Source organism: Rhineura floridana, chromosome 6 (assembly GCF_030035675.1).
Source record: "Rhineura floridana isolate rRhiFlo1 chromosome 6, rRhiFlo1.hap2, whole genome shotgun sequence".
Classification (NCBI taxonomy): Eukaryota; Metazoa; Chordata; class Lepidosauria; order Squamata; family Rhineuridae; genus Rhineura; species Rhineura floridana.
Genome location: NC_084485.1, coordinates 95,924,074 through 95,951,133, shown reverse-complemented (window position 1 = coordinate 95,951,133; position 27,060 = coordinate 95,924,074). Strand labels below are relative to the sequence as shown.

At 41.3% G+C, this 27,060-nt stretch overlaps 1 protein-coding gene across 3 annotated transcripts in view; it reads right to left on the bottom strand.

The window, feature by feature from the left end:
• PRKAA2 (protein kinase AMP-activated catalytic subunit alpha 2) overlaps positions 1-21,995 on the bottom strand; it is a 34,771-nt gene extending 12,776 nt beyond the window's left edge. For all 3 annotated transcript variants that reach the window (XM_061633161.1, XM_061633162.1, XM_061633163.1), the window contains exons 1-7: positions 21,798-21,995; positions 11,674-11,815; positions 10,570-10,663; positions 7,441-7,585; positions 6,483-6,570; positions 5,733-5,957; positions 4,327-4,828 (exon numbers count right to left, since the gene is read on the bottom strand). In XM_061633161.1, coding sequence (XP_061489145.1) covers positions 4,327-4,828; positions 5,733-5,957; positions 6,483-6,570; positions 7,441-7,585; positions 10,570-10,663; positions 11,674-11,815; positions 21,798-21,897 — 1,296 coding nt within the window. In that variant the 5' untranslated portion in view covers positions 21,898-21,995. The remainder of the gene's footprint in view (positions 1-4,326; positions 4,829-5,732; positions 5,958-6,482; positions 6,571-7,440; positions 7,586-10,569; positions 10,664-11,673; positions 11,816-21,797) is intronic.
• Positions 21,996-27,060: the final 5,065 nt, after the last annotated feature.

Here is a 27,060-nt window from a genome sequence, read left to right as displayed (position 1 = left end):
TCAGCCTTGCTTGCCCCACCTCACTGGCCACTACTGAGCAAGGTTGTGTGATAGTTCACAACTGTACAAATGCTGAAACTGGTATTGGCCACAGGAGACAAATAAACACATTGACAACCTCTGCGAGTTTCTAGTCATGAAAGCTGTGACAATAGGCAGAGTCTGGGGTAGCTGAACACAATTTCCTATAATTGGGTCCAAGGGTTTTAATAACCTACGTAGCTCTTATTCTGAATGTTAATTTCAAAATAAGTAAATATACAGCCTGGTTTTTAAAGCAGCTGTTTTTGGTAAGCATATAAATTAAATGTAGATTATGTCACTAGGCAAGGCAGTATCATACTGAGGTCTTGAAGTAAAATCAGAACAACGGAAGAAAATGAATCTAATGCTGGGTCAACACCAACTCTTGCCCAGGTGTGTAGTCTTGTTGGGGCTCTCCAGGATGCCATCCCATTACTTTTTTTGCAGAGAGTCCCCTACCGGCCTGCTCTGACCCACCATCTCCTCCCTACCCCATGCCACCATGGAGAAGGCAGGAAAGAGGGCCCCCCAGGCCAAATGATAGTGGAAGCCTCAGCAACATTATTATTATTTTTATTATTAATATTATCTTTATTTATACCCTGCCCTTTTTCCAAACTGGAACTCAAGGCGGCTTCCAGATAAAAACAAGTACGCATCATTAAGAACCTATAAAAATATAAAACATATAAACGTATAAAATCAGCATTAAAACAGGATTAAACTATTAAGATGTTAAAACCAATTAGATATACTCTTAAAATACTGCAACCCAGTTTAGGAGCATACAGGCAAAACAATAACATACAGCATCCTTTTAGTCACTACCCTTAAAACCTTCAGTTCCAAAGGCCTGCCGGAAGAAAAAAGTATTTAGCTGTCGGCGGAAAGACTGCACAGAGGAGGCCATTCTTGCCTCCCTAGGGAGGGAGTTCCAGAGCCTAGGGGCAGCCACCGAAAAGGCCCTATCTCGTGTCCCCACCAGTCGCACTTGTGAAGGTGTTGGGGTCGTGAGAAGGGTCTCTCCTGAAGATCTCAGGGCCCGGGCAGGTTCATATAGGGAGATACGGTCTGACAAATAGCCTGGACCTAAGCTGTATAGGGCTGTATAGGTCATAACCAGCACTTTGAATTGTGTCCAGAAACAGACTGGCAGCCAGTGGAGCTGTTGCAGCAGGGGAGTTGTATGGTCCCTGTAACCAGCCCCAGTTAACATTCTGGCTGCAGCTCGTTGCACCATCTGAAGTTTCCGAACCGTCTTCAAAGGCAGCCCCACGAAGAGCGCGTTACAGTAGTCTAAACGGGATGTAACTAAGGCATGTGTCACCATAGCCAGATCAGACGACTCCAGGAACGGGCGCAGTTGGCGCACTAATCTTAACTGTGCAAAAGCATTCCTGGCCACCGCAGAAACCTGGGCCTCCAGGTTTAAGGCTGAGTCCAGGAGCACACCCAAACTGCGAACCTGCGTCTTGAGGGGGAGTGTAACCCCATCCAGCACAGGCTGAACCCCTATTCCCTGATCCGCCTTTTGACTGACTAGGAGCACCTCTGTCTTGTCTGGATTAAGCTTCAGCTTGTTCACCCTCATCCAGTCCACCACTGCTGTCAGACACTGGTTTAGAACCAAGACAGTTTCCTTGGAATTAGGTGGAAAGGAGAAGTAGAGTTGGGTGTCATCTGCATACTGGTGGCACCGAACCCCAAATCTCCAGACAACCTCTCCCAGCGGTTTCATGTAGATATTAAATAGCATGGGGGACAGAACTGAACCCTGAGGAACCCCACAGGCCAACGGCCAAGGAGTCGAACAGGAATCCCCCAGCACCACCTTCTGGGTTCGACCCTCCAGGAAGGAACAGAGCCATCATAAAACGGTGCCCCCAAGTCCCATCCCGGTAAGGCGACCCAGAAGGATACCATGGTCGATGGTATCGAAAGCCGCTGAGAGGTCCAACAGAACCAACAGGGACACACTCCTCCTGTCCAGTTCTCTGCGTAGGTCATCTACCAAGGCGACCAAAGCCGTCTCCGTCCCATAACCAGGTCTGAAACCAGACTGAAATTGATCTAGATAATCCGTTTCATCCAGTAATCCCTGTAGTTGGGAGGCCACCATTCTCCCCAGCAGGACTAGACCATGGAGGAGGAAGAGGTACAGGAAGAGGAGGCACCAGACAGGGGCAAGAGAGAGGCTGCAGGCTGGGATGGGTGGAGCTGGTAGCAGGTGTTTCCTTTTCTGAAGGAGAGGTTGCTCAAGTTGTTTGTGTGAGAGATTGATAGAGGGGGAAGGTATGGATGCAAGTGTGCTTACCTACTGATGGGGGTTGCTCAAGTAGTGTGTGAGTGTGAGAGAGGAGGGGGCGTGGCTGTGAGTTGTAGCATGACTCATGAAGGGACCCTGCACTTCTAAATTTGCCCCTACACCACTGCTCTTGCCTGTAAACAACTAGCTCAAAAAAAGAGAGGACAACTGAAGATCTCACCAACAAAACCATTAATCCCATATGACACAAATGCACCTTCTATACAGTGCAGTACTGCGCAAGCCAGCAGCTACCACAATCCTGTGGTAAAAAGAAGACTCCACTAGAAAGAGCTACATTATTCAAGCCAGATATAAGGGAACAACACTGCATTTCCCCCACCACCACCTGATTCTTGGAACCATGCAGAAATAACAGACAAACTCCTTTACTTAGGAGCTTTCGGGAAGATTAGTAATCTAGAAGGGAATTAGCTACTAAAAATAGAAATGTGGAGCTCCTGCCATCCATACAGCTATGCAAGGCAGAATTATCTCCCCATCCTCAAGCTCAGGCAGCTTAAAAAACAGAAAAAATCTATTCTTTTCTTTTCCTGTAGGGTCATTAATTAAAAATAGACAGTATTTAACCACAGTTAAGCATCTAATATTTGCAAAGAGGGTGATGAGAAAGTAGTAGACTAATAATAATTACAATGAGACATTGTTAATGTTGTCATGCCTGTTGCTAGACTGCTCATTTAGAGTGCAATCCTAACTCGCCAACGTTGAGGACTAGAAGAGGTTAGAATGGTGTGTTCGTGCCTCTCCACCAGAGGCCCCAGCTCAGCCAAGGCAGAATGCTGCTGCCAGCAATTAAGAACTTAAGAAGAGCCTGCTGGATCAGGCCAGTGGCCCATCTAGTCCAGCATCCTGTTCTCACAGTGGCCAACCAGGTGCCTGGGGGAAGCTCGCAAGCAGGACCCGAGTGCAAGAACACTCTCCCCTCCTGAGGCTTCCGGCAACTGGTTTTCAGAAGCATGCTGCCTCTGACTAGAGTGGCAGAGCACAGCCATCATGGCTAGTAGCCATTGATAGCCCTGTCCTCCATGAATTTGTCTAATCTTCTTTTAAAGCCATCCAAGCTGGTGGCCATTACTGCGTCTTGTGGGAGCAAATTCCATAGTTTAACTATGCGCTGCCAGTGGTGTTGGCAGAATGGAAAATGGGGTGTTTGGGGGGGGACAGAATCACTAGAGATGTTGGATCTGCTGGATCCAAAGTCCTGTATATACCCAAAGGGGCCTAGCCCTCTGGGCCTCAAACAGACCAGCCTGGACTTGGCGTAGGGGAAAAGAAAGAAAAAGGGGGGGAAGGGCTCCTACCTTGGCAGATTCGAGTGGGATGCAGCACTGGATCTGCAACTCCAATCCTCCACAACCCCATTTAGTATTACTGTGCCTATTATTCTTAAAGGCTTATACAACAGGAGGAGCTGAACAAATGCCCACTGCCCATGCTCTGATCATGTCACTCAAGGCCTTCTTCCAGGTGTCCCTGACATCAGGTGTGAGGCAGGTGGCAACTGGGCCTTCTCATTTGTCATGCCCCAGTGATGGAACTGTATCCCTGGACAGCCTTGTCTGCTGTATTCTGCATCCTTTGGGTACCAGACAAAGATCTTTTTCTTCTACCAGGCTGCTAGCCTTTTAACTCTGATTACATCTTGCTGCTAGTTTTATCCACTGTTTGAATTCTGTAAACATTTATTATTTGTTTTATTCTGTTTTATTGATGTAAGCTCCTCTGGGAATATTTATACTAAGGGGCGACATTCAAATGTATTAAACAAACAAGTACATAAATAAAACCAGTTAATCAAGAACTTACCAAATTATTATTATAATCATCATCAATAATAATAATGTATTTAATTTAAATGCTGCTTAATGCCAAAATAGGCTCCCAAGTGGTTTACAAAGTATAAAAACCCATTAATGAAAATATAAAATCCATAATCAAACGTTAAATAGCCACAAAGCATTGACATTTCATACCTTCCATTCAAAATCGAGCTGTTTCATAGCACGGTAGACTTCAGCCATGATGTCATAAGGCTTGCTTTGACTCCTTATTCCTAAATGCCACTTGGCTTTTTTCACAGTCAACGGTTTTGGCTTAGTAGTATTCAGTGCATCCAATGGACACTTTCCTTTGGGACTATCGGCTACGAGAGGCGGCATCCGCTCTGGGTGAGGTTTCACCCCTGGGGGGATGTGCATAGTGTCATCCATAAAAGAGCCAGTAGGAGGGCTGGAAGCAAGGTAGAACTCACTGGCTTGGTTCATGATTCTCCGGTTATCAATAATAAGGTGATAAGCAACAGCAAGCTGGTCTTGAGGGTCCCCACTGTACAAGCTGGTCATCACCTCTGACTCAGTGCACTCAAATTTTTCACAAACTTCCCGCACGGCATCATCATCAATGACATTGGCATCATAAGAAGGATCCTCTGGAAACAAGTAACTGGGCAGTTCTTGTTTGAACCACTCGTGTTCTCTAGAAGAACAGAAATTGTTACTCTAATGAATAATAATACTAGTTGAGCAACATCCTAAATCTGACTCATCATAAAAGATCAAGCATGGTACTAAAATGTTGAATGCTAATGTCAATTAGTATATGTATACCTATGCAACCCTTTTGAGTTCAAAGGGATGAAAATTTGGAATGTACTGCTTTGAGAAACTATAGAGGCAAAGAGTTTAGCAGGATTAAAACAAGTTAATAATTTATAAGAACCAAGTTTTACTGATGTAGTGATCACATGTGCTATAAGGCACAAAAGAGAGGCTGCTCCTTAATCTCAATCTCAACCACATTCTGTAGCCTGTTCTAGCACACAGTAGTACCAAGGCTTCAGGATATTGCACTCCTGGGGATCTTGGGATGAGCAGGAAACAGGAGAGGAAAGAAATGCAGGCAATGCTGTGACAGATTATGTATGGACAGTGTGGAGGAAAAAGAAGCAACTTGTAACTCTGGAGCATATAAAGATTTTGAAATGTACTTCTTAGTTTAGGGATTTTGGCAACCGTTGTTTAAAAGCACCTTTATTTATCTATACTTCTGATTTACTCAAATGTTCTGCATATTCTTTATGCATATCTCCTGCTATTTCAATAACTGAGATTGTAGTTGGTGAAGTCTTATCTTGGTCTTTCTCAGCTACTGCTTATGAAAAACTGTAAAGAATGTCTCAATATAGAAAATGTAGCAGTAAGGCATGCTGGTTGGATTAGATATTTTCCAGCCTATCAGTTCTGTTCCCCACTCAGCCAATGTCCTTTTAATTTTAAAAGGATATACTGGCTGAATTTCTCAGATGATCCTGTTCTCCTGTACTTAAGACAAATATTACTATTACTAAGTGACGTGATAGAATTTCGGCACCAGACCTTACCGTATGTCTTTGATGGTTGCTCGTTTGAGTGGATCAACCTGCAGCATGTGCATGAGTAGAGTGGCAACTGAACGGTTGAGATATTCAGGAATATAGAAGACACCTCCACGGATTTTTTTAAAGAGGGTTGGGACATGCTCATCATCAAAAGGAAGGGTTCCACAGAGAAGAGCATAGAGAATAACACCACAGCTCCAGATATCAACCTCTGGACCAGCATACAATCTGAGCAAAAGGAAGGTATTATTAACCAGTTCCTTAAGGCAAGTGTGTACATTGCAGTATCTTGCAAGAAGCTCCAAAGCACCCCCTAGGTAGCTAGGAGAGGAAGGAAGCAGTGACAACTGGAAGAGCATCTGACTACAATATTTTCCCTGCTCTTTTGGCTTCTTTTGTTCATAGACTGCCCAAACCTCTCCCCTTTGATTTCTTTCACGCTCATTCTCCAAATGTCCCTAATAGTTCTTATTAGTATTATTAGTATTATTTATAAGTGCCCACTCTCTTTGGTGCACTCTCTGATGCAGTGCATGGAAATAATGTGCCCTGCCCCATTGGTCAACTCCTGACATCTACCCTGAATCCTTCTTTACGCTACCATTTTTTGTTTAAAACTAAATTGTGCAGCTAGGATAGGATGCTGTCATATGAATATTACCCACTGAAGACTATGAACTACTCAGCTATTGGAATGAATCCCATTCCAAAAACATTGATCAAAATGGTATCCGCTGTATTTTAATGTTCTACCTTCCAGAGATGACTTCCGGTGCTGCGTAGTTGGGTGAGCCACAGCTGGTTCGCAGGAATTCACCATCTGACATCATGTTAGACAGTCCTTAAAAAAAAAAGTTCTCATATGTTGACAGACCAAAATTAACCCAAAAGGTATAGTTAGGCTGCATTGAACATTGCTAGAAGGGAGGAAAGAGTATGTGTATAAAACAGCAAGTAGAAGGGAAAACTACAGAACAAGAAAAAATTGTTGAAGGTTCCCTGGAACTGTGTCACATTATTGGCTTAAGGCAGAAAAGGCAATCTTTGTAAAGATTTGCTTCATTCTCAAAGCTTCCTGTAGGCACATCCTCCTAGGAGTATCTAGTGGCTCATCTTTCCACAGCCTTTTTCATCCAAGTTACTCACAGCAACATCCAAGTAAGCTTGGTGCAACAGAAGCCTAGAGATGAGCAGGCTCCTGGATGCCCCAAGGGAAGAGAGAAGGGCCTCGTGTTATGTTGCTATGTATATCTAGCATGAAGATATGTGAAATCTCTTTGTACCCAGTTCTCTCTGTTTTATCAAGGCCAGTTAGACACAGAAAATGAAACCTGGTGGAATGGCAGGAAGCCAATCATAGAACAGGATGAAATATAGAACGGAAACCCTTTATATAGTATATATTCATATTGACAAGCCCCTAAAAGAAAGTCTTGTCTGACTCAGTATAAGGCAGCTTCCTACATTCCTATGATTTTTATTTATTTTGGTATGGAGAGGCATTTGGTTGTGTAAACTTCTACCTACAGGATTACTACTCAGTGAGGACGACACCAATGATTTCAACTAGGGAAGCTTTTCACAGTACCAAAGAAACTGTTAATGGTGATGAAAATTGAGTCTAGGTTCTTTGAAGGATGTTAGCACTGACACAGTCCAGCAAGTGGCTTATAGCTGGTTACATTTCTGGAACACTGCGGGGGTCACATACCAAAATCAGCTATCTTGGCATTCATGTTTGCATCTAGCAACACATTCTCTGGTTTCAGGTCTCTGTGAACCACCATATGCCGATGGCAGTAATCTACAGCTGACAGAATTTGCTGAAAAAGACGCCTAGCTTCAGCCTCTTCAACCTAGAAAAATACATGGAAAGAGAAACAATGCTCAAGGCTTTTTCTGATAGGGCATTCAACAGGGCAAAATGTCCCTCCTTAATGGGCCACAAGAGATAGTAAGCAACACTAACCAAACAAATAAACAGAAAAGAACCATCCCAAGGAGACATTCCACTGCACTATTCTCTTATAATTGAGTCAGTCAAATAATTAAAGACCATTAAGCTATAAAACTGTACTGCTTTGACCAATCAGTTGTTCAGCTCATTACTTTGAAAAATTCCTCTGCTACAAACTACAACCCCTTGTTCTTTTCCAAAGATCTCTTCAAACTGGAGAAACTAGGTTAAGCTTGTCCTTGTTTGAACTACGTTCCTCATACTCCTTGACTGTACACCATTTCAAAAAACAAACGAACAGAAAAAGCAAAAGGACTCATCTCACACTTTTGATATCAGGACTAGCGTCAATGGTTGCCATGGTTGGGCACCAGCCAAGGCCCACAACTTGCCAGAGGGGCCACTGAGAACCCCCTGATCCTGCTGTTGCTCCTCTCCACTGTTGCAACCTGTTTGTTCACTTATCCTTTGAACTAGAGAGGATGACTAAATAAGCAAGAATGATCCAGCAGTTGGTGCCACTTGCTTACTTGCTAGTTCTCTTACTGGCAAGTCAGCAGTAGCAAAATGAGCAAGATGAAGCCTACAGAAGTCATCTTGCCCAGGCCCTCACCTAAAATCTAGAGACAGCACTCTTTAAGATCCCCTATCAGGATGGATCTACAGCAGAATGAAGTGGGAATGTGCTAAAGTGGGACAGAGGATCATATTTTGCCCTAATTCCATAGCTCCATGATGCACTAGTGTTATTGAAATGAGCCTGCATGAGCTCACACAGTCCCTCTCATCTGTCCTTCATGCATAAGAGAAGGATATCAAAATCTTCTGCTTTAGAACTAGCTGCAGTTGTCTCTGATGTATGAACTTGACAAACTATGGTTTATCGAACTATGGTTAGTTAACAAACCAGGATATCAAATCATAGCATGATCCTAATTTGTTTTAGCAAAACATAGTTAGAACAAACCAAAGTTCCCAAAGTCCAGGCATCAGAGAGAACAATAGTTATTTCTAAAGCAAAAGTGGAAGCTTTTAATCTCCTCATGCGTGTGAAGGAGAAGTGGAAACATTTGTCTCCAATTTGCTGGTCTTTTATTTACAGGGGTTTTTTTAATGAGATAGCACTCATACTTCCCCCACCTATAATCTGAACTGGGACAGTAGAGAAGACTAGAGTGCTGGTCTACAGAAAAAGCAGTATGAGGTTTGAGTAAGGTAGCAGAGTGTGATAGAATGGGACATATCACTTAAGACTGAAAGTGTGGGAGATCATTTTTATGTTACCTAGTATTGAAAAAATGCAGCTCCCTCCAAGAAGAAAACTAAGACAACAAGGAGCATTCTAGGCTATACTCTTTCTTCCTGATGGTTACAGGTTTTATACTTGTAAGTTTTTTTCCCCATGAGGCAGCATTCAACACAGCACCCCCATCTGCACTCTCAGTCTGCAAGATCCCAGCAGTTGTTGTGAGACAGCCTGAGTTGGCTAGGTCTGTTAATAGAAACTCTATTTTTAAACTGAATTCAGGCCATTAATTGATGAGCCTCACCAGTTAATCATAGCGATAAAATAATAGTAATAATTGTATATACTTATCATGTTACATTTTTTCTATAACAAGGATAATTATATAGCAGATTATAATATTGTCTCAATAAATTATGACAGTGGATTAGGAAAATTTATGACTACTCGTTACAAAAATTCAAATATTGAATTTTATGCAGTTGAAGTGATAATGTGACAATAACATAACATGCAGCAGGGAGCATTTCAACTCTGCCAATGGCTTCCTAAGGATTAAAGAAAAAACAATGAGACCCTCTAACCCAGCCTTTCCCAACCAGTGTGCCTCCAGATGTTGGACCACAACTCCCATATTTCCTGACTATTGGCAATGCTGGCTGAGGCTGATGGGAGTTGTGGTCCAACAACATCTGGAGGCACACTGGTTGAAAAAGGCTGCTCTAACCTGTGAATTGGAGCAATGAAAACAGGACAGTCCCATGCATGTCTACTCAGAAGTAAGTCCCACTGAGTTAAAAGAGACTTACTCCTAAATTTGTATACATAGGGCTGCAGTCTAAATCTGTTTATTACTACTTGACAATAGAATTGATTCTAAATATTAAAAAATCATTAAAAAACTCAATTTCAGGAAACAAATTTGAGCAAGTAAAATAAAATGCTCTATTCAACAATGAATTGTGGTGATTAGCTATAAAATAAAATGTACATCTACAGAGGCAGGCATTTGTCTTGCTTCTTAGTCTGAACTCTCACCTACATTCTAGGAAATTCTGTGGCTTATTGTCTTTGCTGGGCAATTATATTACTAACTGATCATTATCACTAAATTATACTGCAACAGCAAATGAATGCTCAGCATTGTCTGAAATGGTTATTGTACCATTGTAGCACCACAAAACACTGCACCACTATTGTAGGTGCACATGTCTGATTGTATTTAGGACTGGATCATTATCACCAAACCACTCTCATTCAAGAACTGTGGCAGAAGTCAATGGCACCCCTCCAGAGTAAACAGCTTGAATGCAAAAGGCTCACATGTATAAACAGCCAGAGATGTTGCTACTAGTTATTGCCTTGCTTCTTACATGTTCATTCAAATGATATGTAATTTGAGGCAAGATGGATCAGCAGAATGTTTGCCTGGCAAAATTGCGTAGGGAATAGTTGCAAATATACCATACTATCATATGGCCAGTTGCAAGTCATTCTAGATGGGTTTGTGATGAAGCCAGGTTAATTTCTGGTCTTAATAACCATAAGAGAGTCCCATTTAGCAAAGACATTTTAGTGTAGCAGAGCACACTTCCCTCCCACCCACACTTTTATTCTTATTGGATAAAGTCACTTACACGTCCATGTTTACAGATGTAATCAAACAATTCCCCACCAGACACATATTCCATTACCATGAAAAAATCTGTTGGTGTGCTGATGACCTGGTACCTAGTAAAAATGGGCAAAACGTATGATTTCTTGTCAGAATCTTTCTCAGTCATAAGATATGAGCTTAAGACATCTTACTAATCTAATGCTCTCCTTAAAATAAGCACTGGATTTAACTTTACACATAATTGCTTTCCACTTCTGAAGGGAATATTTATTATATTTTTTACAATACAAACAGATTCAAACTCTTTCCAGGCTCTGTTAAATTGCTTTAACAGATTTACCTGTTTTCTCCTTAAGTTTATTTAATCCTCTGGAATCTTTGCTTCATTTAAAACTAACCCTCTTTTCCAATTTCCATTTTGGCTAGAAATGCACAAGAATGCTTGAAAAGACTAGATATAATACTCAAATTCAAGTAATGTGGTAAATCTGAATCATGGCAAGAGAAGATAGGGAGGTCCAAGTACAATAGTCAAAATACTTTACTAGTAGAAAACTATTTTTTTCACAGGAATAAGGCTGTTATCAAAAAACACAGCTGGCTAACTATAGACATAATACGGTAACTATCTGGTACAATTCTAGTGATCACTAGTACCACAATATTGGCAGAGAAGTTTTATTTGCCAGACTAAGGAATAATCCTCACTATCCAGCTGCTATCTTGCTTCTGCATGCATTTGTAAGGCTGGCATCTTCTCATTCATCCTCACCGGTCTATGACATAACAGTTATTATTCCCACTTGCAGATGTGGATCTATCTGGGTCCAGGGCAACAAGTGGATTCTTACATTTCCCCATTGTGCATATTCCCCATTATAAGATCAGAAGTGCCTTGATGTGTCAGTTCAGGGTCCATCTAGTCTAACAGCCTATCTCTGAGACTGGCCAACCAGATGTCCTTGGAAAGACCACAAGTGGAGCACGATGAAAACAGCAATCACCAAGATTAATTCAACACACAGTAAAATGCCAATAGCACAGAGGGGCACCATCCCTATTTCATACAACATGTATATGAGATGCAGCACATACCAAGGGGCATAGGAAAAATAGTACTTACAGTTTGATAATATGGGGGTGCCGGAAAAGTTTTAGGTTTTGGATTTCTCGTTTGATCTTCCCAACCACATCCAAACTGCGAATTTTTTGCCTATTTAAAATTTTGACTGCTACTTTGTGTCTTGTAAGCTGGTGTTCTCCAACTAAATAAAAAAGAAAAGTTGAATGTTAATTGAAGGAAATATTATGTTGGATGTAAACTGTCATGAGAGCGTCTTTGGCCCTGGAAGACACCATAAAAATATTTCAATAAATAAATAATAACAGAATATTATATTAATAAATTTAATAACAATATACATTTACATTTGAGCTGAAATATTCTGCCCCCCCAATTTCATCACCCTTTTCACTGTAAAGAGGGATGCCATCTGTTGGTGATTTTTTGGGAGGCCCTGCCAGCAGGGGCAAATTGTTTATTCCACTCACAAGCAGTGGTGACTATGCTTCCACTCCAGCTCAAGGGCATTTTCTCTCTCTTTACTCACTCACAAGACACAGAAGGAGGGCAGAAATATCATTGGCTACATGACACTGTTAAGAATCAGAGTGAGAGCAGTATGGCAAATTAAATTTAGCTACATTTTGACTTCTGAAGCCAAATAAATGCTTTCTGCCCTCAGCTTCATATCTTGTGGGTTAACAAGGGGGCAGAAAATTGTGCCCTGCAGTAATGCAGAATGTGATTGTCATAGGCACTAGGAACAGACCCTAACATGCAGAATAAAGATAAAGTCTTCTCCCCCTCCATACACAGTCCCTCCCCATTTTTACCTGCAAACTTTGCCTGAGGTCTTTCAGCTCAGCTTTAAAATACAAAGTATGGGTTTGTGTTTGAACATGTATGACATCAGTTATGGGGCAGATGGACATGGTTTGAGGGAAAAGACCTGACAGGCCAAACTGGGACCTGTGCTGCGCCTCGTGGGCTGGAGGTTTCCCACTGTTGAACTAAAGCATTTCCACTCACATCAGCAGGACTCATGATGCTTAATCAAAATCTGTAAACCAAACCTAATTATTTACAAGACTCATTAGGAAGACACAAGTAGAAGCCTCAAATAATTCACAGTGGGTGAAAAGAGAAATGAGAGCAAGAATTGTTTCAATCCCACAAACCCATAGAATATCCACCACTGAGTCCTTTGGAGAGCTATAGCCATCAAGATGGATTCCTAAACTACCCAACAGTTGTCACTTCTACAGCAGCAACTCCACTCAAACCAGGAAGGATTTGGGCTTTCTCCAGCAATAATAATGGATGTTTCTAAGAACTGCCTCCATGGAGAGAATTCCCGTAGAAATCCAACAATTTGGAGCAGATGACAACAAAAATAAATAAAAGACATACAAAATCATCGTAAACATGTAAGAAAAACAGCAGTGATAATATCAATAAAACCATGCCCAGAAAATATTTTCTTTACAGTCCAAAAGCTTTAAGCCTCCTCTTAAACTTCTCTATAGTGGGGACAGATCAGATGTCACTTGGAAGGGATTCTGCATGTGAAATGCTGCCACCCAGTATGTCCTGTCTCAGGCCATGATCCTCCTAGTCTCTGCTATGGGAAGGACAATGAGCAGGGCGTTTCTTGCTGATTGTAAAGCATGGGCTTTATATGCTAACAGCAAAACCTTGGAATTGGGCTGCAGTAGCTCAATGGCAGCAAGTGCTACACCTTTGGGATTCGGGTGACATGATCTCTTCTTGCTGCCCCTACCAAGAGTAGGGCAGTTGCATTCCGCACCAGGCCACCTTCAAGAGCACAATGCAGTAATCTACAAACGGAGTTACCAGAGAATGGATTACTGAGGAAAGGTTATCCTGATCCAGGTGGAACAGAGAGATAGAGCTGTGTGTAATCTGCATACTGATGACCCCTTTATCCAAAACACCAGATGACACTTCCTAGTGGTTTCATATAGATGTTAGGGAGCATGGAAGATAGGATGGAACTCTATGAGACCCCACTACATAAATGCCATGGGACCAGGCAATAACCTTGCCGACACCTCACCCTGCCCCATCCTTGTCCTGGCAATCAGCAGCACTGCCAATGGAAGGATGCCACTGCTGTTCATGTGCTTCTGCTGGCCCTGGTGGAATTGCTCAAGTGTCTCCGTCCACTTGAGTTCAGATGATAAAAAATATCATCAATGCATCTCAAGTAGAAGAGCAGCTTTTGGGAACCAGAGATGAGAAAGCATTCTTCTAAGTGAGCCGTGAAGATGTTGGCATACTGTGGAGTCATGCGAGTGCCCATGGCCATGCCACGCATCCGAACAAGCATGTTCTCCCCAAAGCTGAAGTAACTGTGGGTGAATTCAAAGTGGCACAGCTTGGTGGCTAGATGTGCTGTAGACCCATCAGGGATTATATTCTGATTATTTGTAGTCCATTTTTGTGGGGGATGTTGGTATACAGGGACTCAACATCTATTGTGTTTTCTGGGAGATTATCAATGGACTGTTGTTTTCTCAGAAAGTTAGTGGTGTCCCGTATGTAACTTGGGTACTGGTCGCATATGGTCTGAGAACTGACTCCATATATCCAACTGTGATGGTACAAATGTCCAAAACTATGGGTTGCCCACGGTTGCCTAGTTTTCTGTATTTTGGGTAGAAGATAGAAAATGCCTGGTCAATCTCCTGACATGTGTCTGATTTGGTCCTGGAAATCTGTAAGAAATCCTAATATCAGGTTGTGTAGTTTCTTCTTGTATTATTCAATGGGATCTGAGGATAAAAGCTTATAAAATGTGGTGTTGGAGATTTGCCTCTCAATATCCTGCATGTAGTCCAATTTTTTCATGATAACAGTTTCTCCACCAGTGGCATCTTTAATTATGTAAGAATTGTTTCTGAGGTTTTGGATGGAATCATGCTCTTTGCAGATGAGATTATGTAGTAAATTCATATATTTATTCAATATTTTTATATCCCATTCATGCTTCATTCTGGAACATAGGGCAGTTAACAGCACAAAATAAATAAAACTATATACAACAGAAGTATACTATCATTAAAAACACAGAACCAGAATAAAAATACAAGATCAGTAGTGATAAATATCTATAGGACCACACAAAGAAAACAATATACTTCTGATCAAAACACCTGGACAAATAAAAATGTCTTCAGCTGTTATCTGAAGGTTTCTGCCTTGGAGGCAGACCAAATACCACCTGGGAAAGAGATGTTCTTTGCTAGTTATCTCAGCTTGGTTATATCAGCAGAAGTACTCTATGTAATAATCTAATCTAGTGTTGCAACTTTCTGGAGGGGTCCATAAAGAATTATTCTTCCTGTAGTACTGAAATATTTGTTGTGTATCAGTGCACGTCCAGGGGTGTGCTGAGAAGATGGCAGTTGTGTGCTGGTGCACTAGTTAGTATCATATTCCTTGAGTTATAGACAAAGGAAGCTACCTTGTACCAAGTCAGACCATTGGTCCATCTAGCTCAGTATTGTCTACACTGACTGGCAGCAGCTCTCCAGGATTTCAGATGGGGTTCTCTCCCAGCTCTACCTGGAGATGCAGGGGATTGAACCTGGGACCTTTTGTATTCAAATCAGATGCTCTGCCACTGAGCCACACCCTTTCACACTAAACAGTGGAAAGAAGTCTGTAGGTCACCACAGAATTGTATTGTGTGCATTTAGTGTGGAAGAAGGACAGACCCTGTGAAAGAACAGACTCTTCTGCCTGGCTCAGCATGTGACTGGATAGATTCACAACATTGTTAGATGAGTCCAGAGTGTTCTTGTTGTGGCCAACAGAAGCATGCATTAATTTAGCTAGTTTGGTTTCTTTCTTTTTCTTTAGAGAAATAAATTCTGAATAATAAATTACTTCCTAAGTTTTGGAGAATTTCTGCAAGGCACACAAATGTGTGGAAGGTTGGTTCTTTATGTGGGGTTCCAAATCTGAGATTTCAATCTTGATCTTTCCTGTTTGCTCAGGTGTTGTTTTTTGCTTGTTTTTGAGAGTGTAGCACAATCTCTCACCATCATCCATGCAGTATACAGTCTGTAGCAAATTTTACACCATCAGCTCCTTAAGGTCTTATTGTTTGCATTTGGTTAGAAATATGGCAGCTGTTTGTATCTGGGTGAGATTCTTCATAAGATTGATGTATTTCCACTTCAAATGGTTAAATCTAGTGCCTTCCATTGTTACAATTTCCAGGAGGTAGTCTGGTAATACTATTACAGGACCTAATAATGTCATCCATAACTTCAGGGGTTTATTCACTTGTTCATCTTCTGATGTAATATATGCCATCATCTGTCAGCAAATGTCTTTCTGCATTCTACATAGGACAAACAGGCTAGTGTCTATGCAAAGGAGTAAACGGATATAAATCTGAGATCAGAAATGGTTATATTTCAACTTCCCAGTATACTATGTATGTGACTCTAGAGTGGCAGTCTTGGAGCACAGAAACTTCAAAGGAAGGCTGCAAACCACTGAACTGCAATGCATCAAGAGTTCAATGCTATTACTTGTGGATTGAATTGACAAATGATTTTTAGTACATTATATGTGGCTCACCAATGCCAGGATGTCTATATAACAACTTTGTTATGAATTACCACTGTTAATTATGTAATTATCACTGTCTGTACTTTTCTGCATTTTATTTCCCCCTGATCTCACTGTTTACAATTTTCCACCACAGCTATATACACCTATATTAAAACTTTATCCATTGAATGAACTTCACTGTATTCCACGAAATCTTATGTCATCATAATTTTGTGTCTTTAAGTTGTTACAAGGGTCTGTTGTCTTTGCTGCAAGAGACTAACATAGTTACCCCTCTGGAATTTAAAAACAAACTAGTTGTACAGAACACTCCAAGCAAGAAGGTGTTTCTTGTAGAAATGATTATGTTTGTTACAGCAAACACTGAAATTACACTTATGGTGAAATCCACAGAACTCTCACACAGCTTAGGATTCCAGTTTAAAAGTCACTAAATTATATTATTTTTAAACTAGTTTTGAACTCTTTTGGCTATATGTGTGTATGGTTTTAATATTGGAAATAGTTTAATTTTATTTGAATGTAGACTTTGTATGTTTTTAATTATATGTATTTTTATCTGGAAGCCGCCGTGAGTTCCAGTTTTGGAAAAATGGTGGGGTATAAATAAAGACAACAACAACAATAATAATACATTTCAAAGCCTGGTAAGAGACAACATGTGACTGTGGATGTGGCCTGACTAAAGAATGCAGCAGAGTGGTAATGCAGTAGCTGTAGAGGGTGAGCAAGTCACTATTATTAGCAGAGATAAGAGCAGCTTGAAATTCTTTCCTCAATAAGAGTGTTCTAAAAATAAAGGACCTTGCCATGCTTCCAAATAAAAATGCTTGGCTTTGCTTCTTTTTATGTGCTCCTATACACTCTGAAAAGGAAATAAAATTTTAACAGGATGGCATGCTTTGCACTTCACATGCATATTTATTTATTTTATTAACAATATTTTTATCCTACCCAATATCAAAGTTCTCTGAGCAGCTTAAAATAACAATAAGACAATAAAATACAACTTTAAACAGTAAAATATAAAGTATAGAATAAAATCAGGATAACAAAAAAGTTACAGCAGCACAAAGAAATAAATTAAACAGATTTTAGATTTTAAAATTAAGTTTTCATTCTTCACCTGGCACCGAAAAAAACACAAAGTAGGTGGCAGGCAAGTCTTTCCGTAGAGAGCATTCCACAACTGGGATGCCACTGACAGAGGCTTTCCCTCAGTACTGTGCATGTTAACTATGATTCAAGGGGTGCTTCCAGGTGGCCTGTTTATTGAGCATCCATCCTGATTTGTCTGTAGGGAGGTTAGATGATATTGGCTATGGAACATTCATTCTGATTTGTTTGCAGGGAGGTTAGACAATGGTTCATCAGTACATTTTCTCATCACTTTCCTTATCGCAAAAAGGTCCAATATTTGGGGGAAGTGGGTTTGTTGCACAAGATCCCCAAAACAACTGTAATTGTACAAACTGAATTTGGTGAAAATTGAATCTCACCCCAAAATGGGTGTCTATGGATAACTGGGGAGGAAAAAAAGATGCCTCTATCTGATCCTTTCTCTAGCAAAAATAAAGTATCCTAGAAAATGCTCCAAAATTGTTGTGATATTACAGGAGGTCTAAAGAAGAATTGGCATTTGCTTTCCAGTTATGGAAACTGATCCTAGAAATACACCACCCCTTGATTACCGGCTGCAATCATTGTGCTGTTACACAAAGAGCCTTCTCTACGGTGAAATTAAGCCCTTGAATATATTTCTGTACATGCTTTAAAATGGGTCTCTATGAAATGGGTGTACGTCGTATGGCTTTTTATGCCTAGGGTGACCAGATGTAAAGGAGGATTTGGCTTTTGTACTTAATATAATTGTTTAAAAGCGGAAATCTTGGCAGATATAGCTTTTCTTGCTCTTGTACGACATGATACGATAAGCTGCAGGTGCCAAGATTTTATTTTTATACAAGTGTTACAACAAGCAAGAACTTTGACAGCTTTTGCATCAGGTCACCCCCTTCATACCCCAAGTTCTAACAGGGCTCCCAAGATATTAAATCAATTTTTAATAACTTTGGTTCCAGCACCCTACTGCGGTGTCACAGCCAATAAAATATGGGTCACAAGGTAGTCTAGTCAAAATTACCCTAGTTTGATCATTATGGCTTGCCTTTTATTACTGGCTCATGCCTATAACTTTATCAGTGACTTGTTCTGTATACATTAGCAGGTGATAATAATAATCCATTCTCTAAAAGGTTTTACCTACTATTTCTTGAATATTATATTAATGGCACAGGGCATTTTTTCTGACAATAAAGATGTCAGCTATTATACATATATGAAACAAACTGGGCCACAGCAGTCATGAGAACAGCACTCAGTGAGAGCAGTTCAAACACAAACTCCTACGGCTGAACTCATTCACTTTATAGACCCTTTTGACGATTTATGAATACTGTACAGCTATAGCTTGTGTTTCTATGCATCTAGGGGTAGGCCTAATCATCCCTTGGTATTTTCAGGAATAGCTAAGTGGAAAAGAGACAATGTGCATAATAGCTGTGGAGCAGGTTATTGAATGGATGATATCCAGTGTTAGTCATACTCAGAGAAGATCAACTGAAATCAGCAGATAAGTTATGTAATTCTGTTGATTTCAATGGGACTATTCTATAACTAGTGTTGGATATCACACAGTGTGGGTATAAAACGTATTTGAAATTGCCCTCTTCAGCTATATTCAATGATCTTTTTTCTATCATGATCAGAAGTCCTATCATATCATCTTACTTATCTGGCATCTCCCAAACCAACTAGGCAAAAATGTTCCACATGGACAAAGTCCCAGTTGTATACTTTGATGACAACCTTAGGGTGATTACTTGTTTCATTCAGTGATCTTAAGAGCAACCTCTCTCACCTTCTTACCCCCCTGTAGTTTCACACAGAACATTAGCTACTGTAACTCCAAACAGGAGAACAAACAAACAAAACTGTTAAACTGCCACTGAGCAGCCCATCTTCTATTTGTCATCAATAAAAAAAACATGTGTCTGTACCAATATGTTAATAATTAATAATAAAGAGTCTGCTTTGTAATCCTTCATTTGCTTACAGGAAGGAACAGTAAGGAATAGATACAGAGATATTACTGTTTCACTCCCTTGGGACTTGTTAAGTCTACTTGAATGTCTTGAGAGATGGAGACAAGACAGAGAGCATTATTTGTTGTGTAGTGGGGTAACTCAGGTTACTAATATGATTATTTCTTTTTTCGTAAAGCTAAATTGAGGTACAACACTCCCTATGCTATTTAACATGTTACAATGCATGTAGGTGTGCGTTTTAATTAAATGGTATAAAGCAAGAATACTGAAAGACAATAGAAAGAGGGTAATCTTGGCAAGATTATAAGAAATGGCTCACCTCAATCATTACAATGGCCCTTAGAAAGTTAGATACTTGTGTGAACACACTGAAAAGCCGTTTTCAGCCTTGCAAATAAGTCCCTGAAAGTTACTAACCCCAGTGTCTTGCTTACCCACATGTTAGTCATCTGTGGTACACTAATGAATGAAGGCAATGATCCTTTGTATATTTATTTGACAGTAAGCCTCATGGACTTTAGCAGGACCCATTTCTGAGTAAACATGCATAGGATCAGCTTGTAAAGGAGAAGAGAATCAAACGCTTTCTTGCCCAGTAGCCATTCTCACTTATTATAAGTAACTTGGCAAGTGGCAATTTACAGGCCTTGATTTTATTTTGCAATGAAGGAGATATGGACAGAGCTTGAGTGGAGAAAGGGACTGTATAATTAAGGAACCAGTGTGGTGTATTTGCTAGAGTGCTGGACTTAAACTGAGGAGACCCAGGTTCAAATCCCCACTCAGCCACTGGGTAGCCTTGGGCAGTCACTCTTAGTCTAATCTATCACAGGGTTTTTGTGAGGCTAAAATGGGTAGAACCATGTATGTTACCCTGAGCTCCTTAAAAAAAGAGGGTATTAAAATGTGACAAACAAATATGACTGCAATCCTATACATATTTACCTCAAGCACAATTAAGCACAAAGAGACTTATATCTGAATAAATCTACACAGGACTGTGCTGCATGAAGGGAAAGTAAATTAGCTGCATATCAGCCTTGGAAAATGTCCTCCATTGTGAAGATTTTTCATGGATTTGTGGAGAATCAAACTCATGTATGAATGACATTTTCTTCCATAAAACCCTGGAAAATGTCTCACAAATATCTGACAGTGACAACTTCCAATCCCTTGGTCTCCTTTCCCAAATGAGAATGAGACTCTTTGGTGATAAAAACAAGCTTGTGCAAACTAAAGTCCACTTCATCTTGGGCATCTTGTACTGCCTTCAAGTCGATTCCGACTTATGGTGACCCTATGAATAGGGTTTTTGTGGTAAGCGGTATTCAGAGGCAGTTTACCATTGCCTTCCTCTGAGGCTGAGAGGCAGTGACGGGCCCAAGGTCACCCAGTGCACTTCATGGCTATGTGGGGATTTGAACCCTGGTCTCCCAGGTCATAGTCCAACACTCTAACTACTACGCCACACTTAATGACTAATAAATTTATTACAGCATAAGCTTTCATGGAGAAGAGTCCATTTCATCTGATGAAGTGAATTGTAGTCCACAAAAGACAATGCCAATAATAATAATAATAATAATAATAATAATAATAATAATAATAATAATAATAATAATAATAATAATAATAATAGTAGTTAGACTCTAAGGTGCCACAAGAAGACTCTGTTGCTTTTGCTGCAACGGTCTAACACAGCTACCCCACTGGAAATTCTTTCTTTGGTGAGAGCATGCCTATCTTGCAGGTACAGAAGATATTCTAAAAAATTAGCACAGGGAAGCCAAAGACAAAGGTTATGTGACCATAAAATGTTGCAAATGTTGCACTCACCTTTCATTTTGTAAAGCATCTACCCAGCTCATACACAGTAAGCACTGACTGACAAGATAAATAGGAAGGTGTCTGTGCAGGGGCTGCCAATTGCTCATGATCTTAAGCCGTGGCCCTTGTTTCCTAACCGCAGTAAGATCCTCAGGCTTCTTACAAGAGTCTCCTCCTTCACTCCACGCCTCCATCAGAGCTTTCCCAGCATCTCTTTTATGTTTCTTAAGATGCCTGGGTACAGGCAGAGGACGAAAGTGCTGGTGCGTGTTTGGGGGAGGAGGGGTGTGTGACTGAACTGACATTATGGAGGGTCAGCTGAAAGTGTGAATAGGGGTCACTCACTTCCCGAGCGCAGTGATACTGTGCGTAGCATCCACGAGAGGGGGGGTTCCTTCAGGTGTGTGTGCATGGGGGTGCTATTGTGGGAGGAGGGATAAGGATGGAGACGGCGGCAAAGCGGGGGGGCGTCCCTGCTTGGTACATGCCTTGGAGAAGCGCTTTCTCTGGTGCGCGCGTGCGCGCGCGCGCTCATCCGTCTCGCGCCCCGCCGTCGGCGGGAAACGACCCTGGCTCCATCCCCTGCCTAGCAGCAGCCGCAGCCCGCCCCGTCTGTCTGTCCGTCCGTGCCCCATACTCAGCTCTTGACTTTGCCGAAGGTGCCGACCCCCAGCGTGTCCCCCAGCACGTAGTGGCCGATCTTCACTCGCCCGTCGTGCTTCTGCGGCTGCTTCTCAGCCATCTTCGCTTGCCTTTGCGGTCCCGCTGCCGCCGCCGGCCCGGCCGGACCACAATGCAGCAGGGCCGGGAGGGGAGGCGAGACGAGGCAGGCGGCGCAGCGGCAACGACAAACAGCGCATGGCGGGCGCGGGGGGTGGGGAGAAGAGGAGGAGGGCAGGTAAGGGGATGATAGGAGGTGGGCGGCGGTGCTGAACGAGTGGGTGGATTTCTTTTTTAAAAAATGAATTGGAAGAAGATCTAGTGCTGGAAGGCTTCGAATTCCGTTCAAGCTTCGCTAGAATAGGCTGTGGGGGCTGCCCTTGCACTCGACACATGCTCGGAGACAGCCTTGTGTTTTGTTTTGTTTTGTTTCTTGATGCCTTCCAGAGCTGAAACTTTTCATTGCGAACAAGTTTAGTCCTGTACACGCTTGCACGGGAGAAAGCTCCATTGCTCAAAGCGGCTTATTTCTGAGTTGACGTGTAGGATTGCGCTGTTAGGCTCTCAAATGAACCCCTGACCAGAACACTGGTGATGTGTATATAATTTTACCACCTTTTGAAAAATTTGTGTGGCACACTACTAGATGGGAGTGAAAGCTGCCAAATGTGGTTTTCTACCTATCCATAGGGAGTTGAGTGAGACAACTTCTGGCAAGGAAAACGGCAAGCTGGAGGAGGTAGATAAAAATCTGAAAGTACATTAAATGTGTTTGGCATCTGTTATGGTTCATAAAGTTTGCTAGTTTTGAACATCCGTGATCAAGGACAACTGTTGGCAACTTTTCAAAGTTGCTAGATTCACATTTATATATTCCTCTAGATTCAAAAATTGCTCAGAACGTCAATTAAAGGAAATATGCAGGCTTCGTTGAAGGCAGCAGTAGATATCCTGTCATTTGGGAAAACATGATAAAAAATTAAGGGGGAGGGGGAGCCAGCAGTAAGAGCAAGATAGGAAAAGTGAAGCAACAAGGGAGTGTACACGGTAATACATTTCAGCCCGCCCAAGTTAGTGTTAAACAAAGGGACTTTTCCATTTTTTAAAAAGGGACATTTTCTTCTCTTGTTGAAATAATTGCCAAACAGTTTGGTCTAGAACAGTGGTTCTCAAACTTTTTTCTCCATGGACCACTTGAAAGTTGCTGAGGGCCTTGGCAGACCACTTAATGATTTTTCTGCCATTGCAGCTATTGTAATGTGCTGCGCTAGACGCTGAATGATGTTTCATTGTATTCTTATTGCTGATTTTATTTCTTATGTTGTATTATATTTGCATTCCATAGAATTCAAATTGTAATGAAGTAAAGTGCAATATAAGAAATAAAAGAAGCAATTAAAAATCTGTATGAATATTTAATGTGGACATGCCACGGACTGCCTGAATGAAACTTACGGACCACAGTTTGGGAACACCTGACATAGACATCATGGCTAGTAACCCCTGATAGCCTTGAAAAAAATGAACTGCCTTCAAGTCAATTCCGACTTATGGTGACCCTATGAAAAGGCTTTTCATGGTAAGCGGTATTCAGAGGTAGTTTTACCATTGCCTTCCTCTGAGGCTGAGAGGCAGTGACTGGCCCAAGGTCACTCAGTGAGTTTCATGGCTGTGTGGAGATTCGAACCCTGGTCTCCCAGGTTATAGTCAACACTCTAACTACTATACCACTTACCCTCCTTGAATTTGTCTTTAAGAATATAAGAAAGCATCAAGGCTGTTTGAGTGTGAGGTAAAGCAGAGCGGCTGGATGTTCTGAGGAAACCCAACAGTTGCAAGATCTCCACCAGCCTTCCCCAACCTGGTGTTCTCCAGATGTTTTGGACTATAGCTGCTGTCATCCCCGACCATTAGCCATGCAGGCTGGAGCTGATGAGAGTTGAGTCCAAAACATCTGGAGGGTACCCGGCTGGGGAAGGCTGATCTACACATTTGTGGAGGGCAGCATTGTGCGCTGCATTGAGGAAATGCACCAGACAGTAATGAGGAGAACAGGTTTGTTTCTGCTCTCATGCCAGGCAGGCTGGGAGCAAAACACCTAGGCAAGGGAACATGTTTCACATTAGGGGGCACCTTAGAAACAAGACCTGGGTTGTTTGTTGGGAAAGCTGGCAGTGTGCTGTTGGGGCAGAGTGGGATCATCCTAGGCCAGATGGATTGGTGAAGAGGTTCTCTTTGCCAGATTTTTCTCTAGTGCCGCACCTGGGACAGCAGATGGCAGCACATTTTATGGAGTAACACAAGGTCACTTCAGTATTAGTCTTGTAAGAGTGTTTGTGGTTTGGGACTGTACAAGTGAGATTGCGGTGAAAGAAAATAATCATGCTGGCAGACTGTGTGTGTGTGTGTGTATGCACCTGTGTGTACATAGCAGAGATAGTTTTTGTAATTGCTTTTTCCTGACTAGCAAATTATTACTGGCTATAATAAATGCTGAGAAGATGGACACACCATGACAGCAGAGTGCAGGAGAAAGTCTTGCAGGGGGAATAGCATGCTGGAGTTCAGATTGATGGCAAGCTTAGTGTGAAGGTGAAAACCAAACATTAAAAAAAGTAATGAATACATGATATTTCCAGGAGTGGAATAATACATATGGTGCTCATCCAAAATACGATGTTCTCCGTATAGTAACTAGTGCACAGTTTCTCAAGTTATTCAGCTTGTACCTCTTGCAAACTTACTTTACCTTCAAGGCCCCCCCCAATCCATTGGCAGCAGGCAAGAACAGAGAAACCCTGCATCTCATTGCTGGATAAGAGTCTGTAGACTGTGGCAGTAGTCCAATATTGACATTAGAATAGAATTGGAAGAGGGCATCTCAGACTCCCTTCTAAAACGAGAAAGCCACCAGTGTGAATGTGATAATACAACTTCATGGAGAATGACGGTACTTTTGTGACAGTACTCACTGCTATGGAGTACTGCCACCTCTTTTTTTTGCTGCTCACAGCAAACATTTTGTGCTGGCACCTGCGGCACTCCTATCAAGGTATAAGTATCAGCACCACAATTTTTACCAAGAAAGCACTGAATAAAGTTATCCATGGCTACTAGCCACGATGGCTGTTCTACCTCCAGTATCAGAGGGAGTATGCTTCTGAAGACCTGTTGCTTGGAAACACAAGAGGAAAAGTGCTGTTGCATTCATGTCCTGCTTGCTATAGGCATCTGGCTGGCCACTGTGAGAACAGGATGCTGGACTAAGTGGCTCTTTGGACTGATCCAGCAGAGCTCTTCTTCTGTGTTCTTAAATCAAGAATGACTGACAGCATATTAAGAGAAAACTCAGTGAATATTTAAGATTACAATTTGCAAAGTAGAATTTGAAGAAAAAAATTTTGGGGGGGGGAGCAACAATTCATTTAATGTTTATGCCAAAAACATTTTTTGATCCAGGAACAGAACTCCTGCTTTTTCCCCACCACCATCACTTTTTGAAAAGGCATGCACTTTCTGATACTTCCTTCTCTTCAGGATTAGTACAAAAGTGTCAGAAGGAGCACAAATCCTCACCACAAAGTGAAACTTGTTTTATTGCCATTCCTCTTCAGGAAACCCTGGGAACTGAAGCTTGTGAGATAAAGAATTATCAGTCCTCTCGCCAAACTACAATTCCCAGGTTTCTTTGAAGGGAGCCATTACAGTTAAACTCATAATAAAATCAACAAATATTTGTACTGGAGACCTGCCATGAGTGCAGGAAGTCTTGTACAATGTCTATCTTCTTAGGTCTTCCAGAAAGTTTTTTAAAAAACAGACTTTTAGGAAGTAATCTTGTGAACATACTCTAATTGGTTCATATCTACTTTTAAAAAAACACTTTATTGATTTTTGTGATGCCAAATTTAGTTGTCTTGTAATGGCTACATCAGCTTGAAATATGTGAATTCAGATAATTGTGTGTTGGCTGTAAATTGTCGCGCCTTACTTCATTTTTTTTTTTTGCCCCAACACAATTGTGACACTGTTTTCTGTATCATTAGTATTGGTATAGCCCTTTAAAATGCAAGGGCTCTTTCCTGGCTTTTTTGGAAAGCCTCCCTCCTACCGTCTCAACATCAGTAGTATTTTTTAAAAAATTCACCTTTAGTCAATGGGGTGAGAAAGGATTTATGAATTAAATAAAAATAAGCGGGAAGGGTGACTTAGCCTGTGCCTGCTTTTGAGACGGGCTCCTGCCTCAAAAGAAGCTTATTCAGATATATCAGTCAGTTTTTTCTTTTTTTTTTGACTGATTAAACTTCTCCCGGGTAGGGAGAAACGAAGAGATTAACCTCAAAGCCTATTTTTGTTGGGACGACCAGATCTCATTAATTTATGGGACGAGGTCCAGCCGACGAAGGTGGGACGGATTTTCAACAGCAAGCTCTATCTGTTAAAGCGAACGTTCATCTTATCTTCTAAGAGAGAACGCACTAACAGGCAAGCACCCTTCTTTCTATATTTTTCTTTTACTTGACTTAAATTGTTGCTGTTTAAAAGAGATTTGCCAGATTGATCGGTTTTTGACATCTCACTGGGGAGCCGTAACTTCTCTCTGCTACGCACTAATTAATAGCTTATCTCTGTTTTTGTTGCAAAAAGCTGTCCTGGATTTGCATTCTAAAGATACACACAGAAGAGGGATTTCTATTCCAGATTTTTATTTTGAAAAATATTATACTGTTTTGAGACTACTCTCTTTTTGGTCTATTTTATTTTGACGAATCTGTTTCTTGACGATTGCCATTAATTGCTTCGATCCTGGGAACTGCATTTTGTTTACTTAACTATTGGAGAGATAAGGCTGTCTGCTCTGTTTATACTGTGATGTCACCAAGTTTGGAGTATTAACCCAATTGTTGCTGAAATAAGAAGTGGTTTTCCTATATTTTTCTTTTAAAATGGCAATTAAGAAAGTGGCTGAGAATCTGGAAATAACTATGTTTCAGAGAATAATGGATGAGATTGAGATAACGAAAATTGAATTGAGTAAAATGAAGCAGGAGATTAAAGATATAAGGGTCCCTGTGAGAGAGGTGACCCTGGAAGGGGTCCCTGTGAGAGAGGAGACCCCGGAGATTGGAACAGGGGTCCCTGTGAGAGAGGAGACCCTGGAGACTGGAATAGGGGTCCCTGTGAGAGAGGAGATCCCGGAGATTGGAACAAACGTGGAACAGGAACAAGATTTGGAGTCTATGGA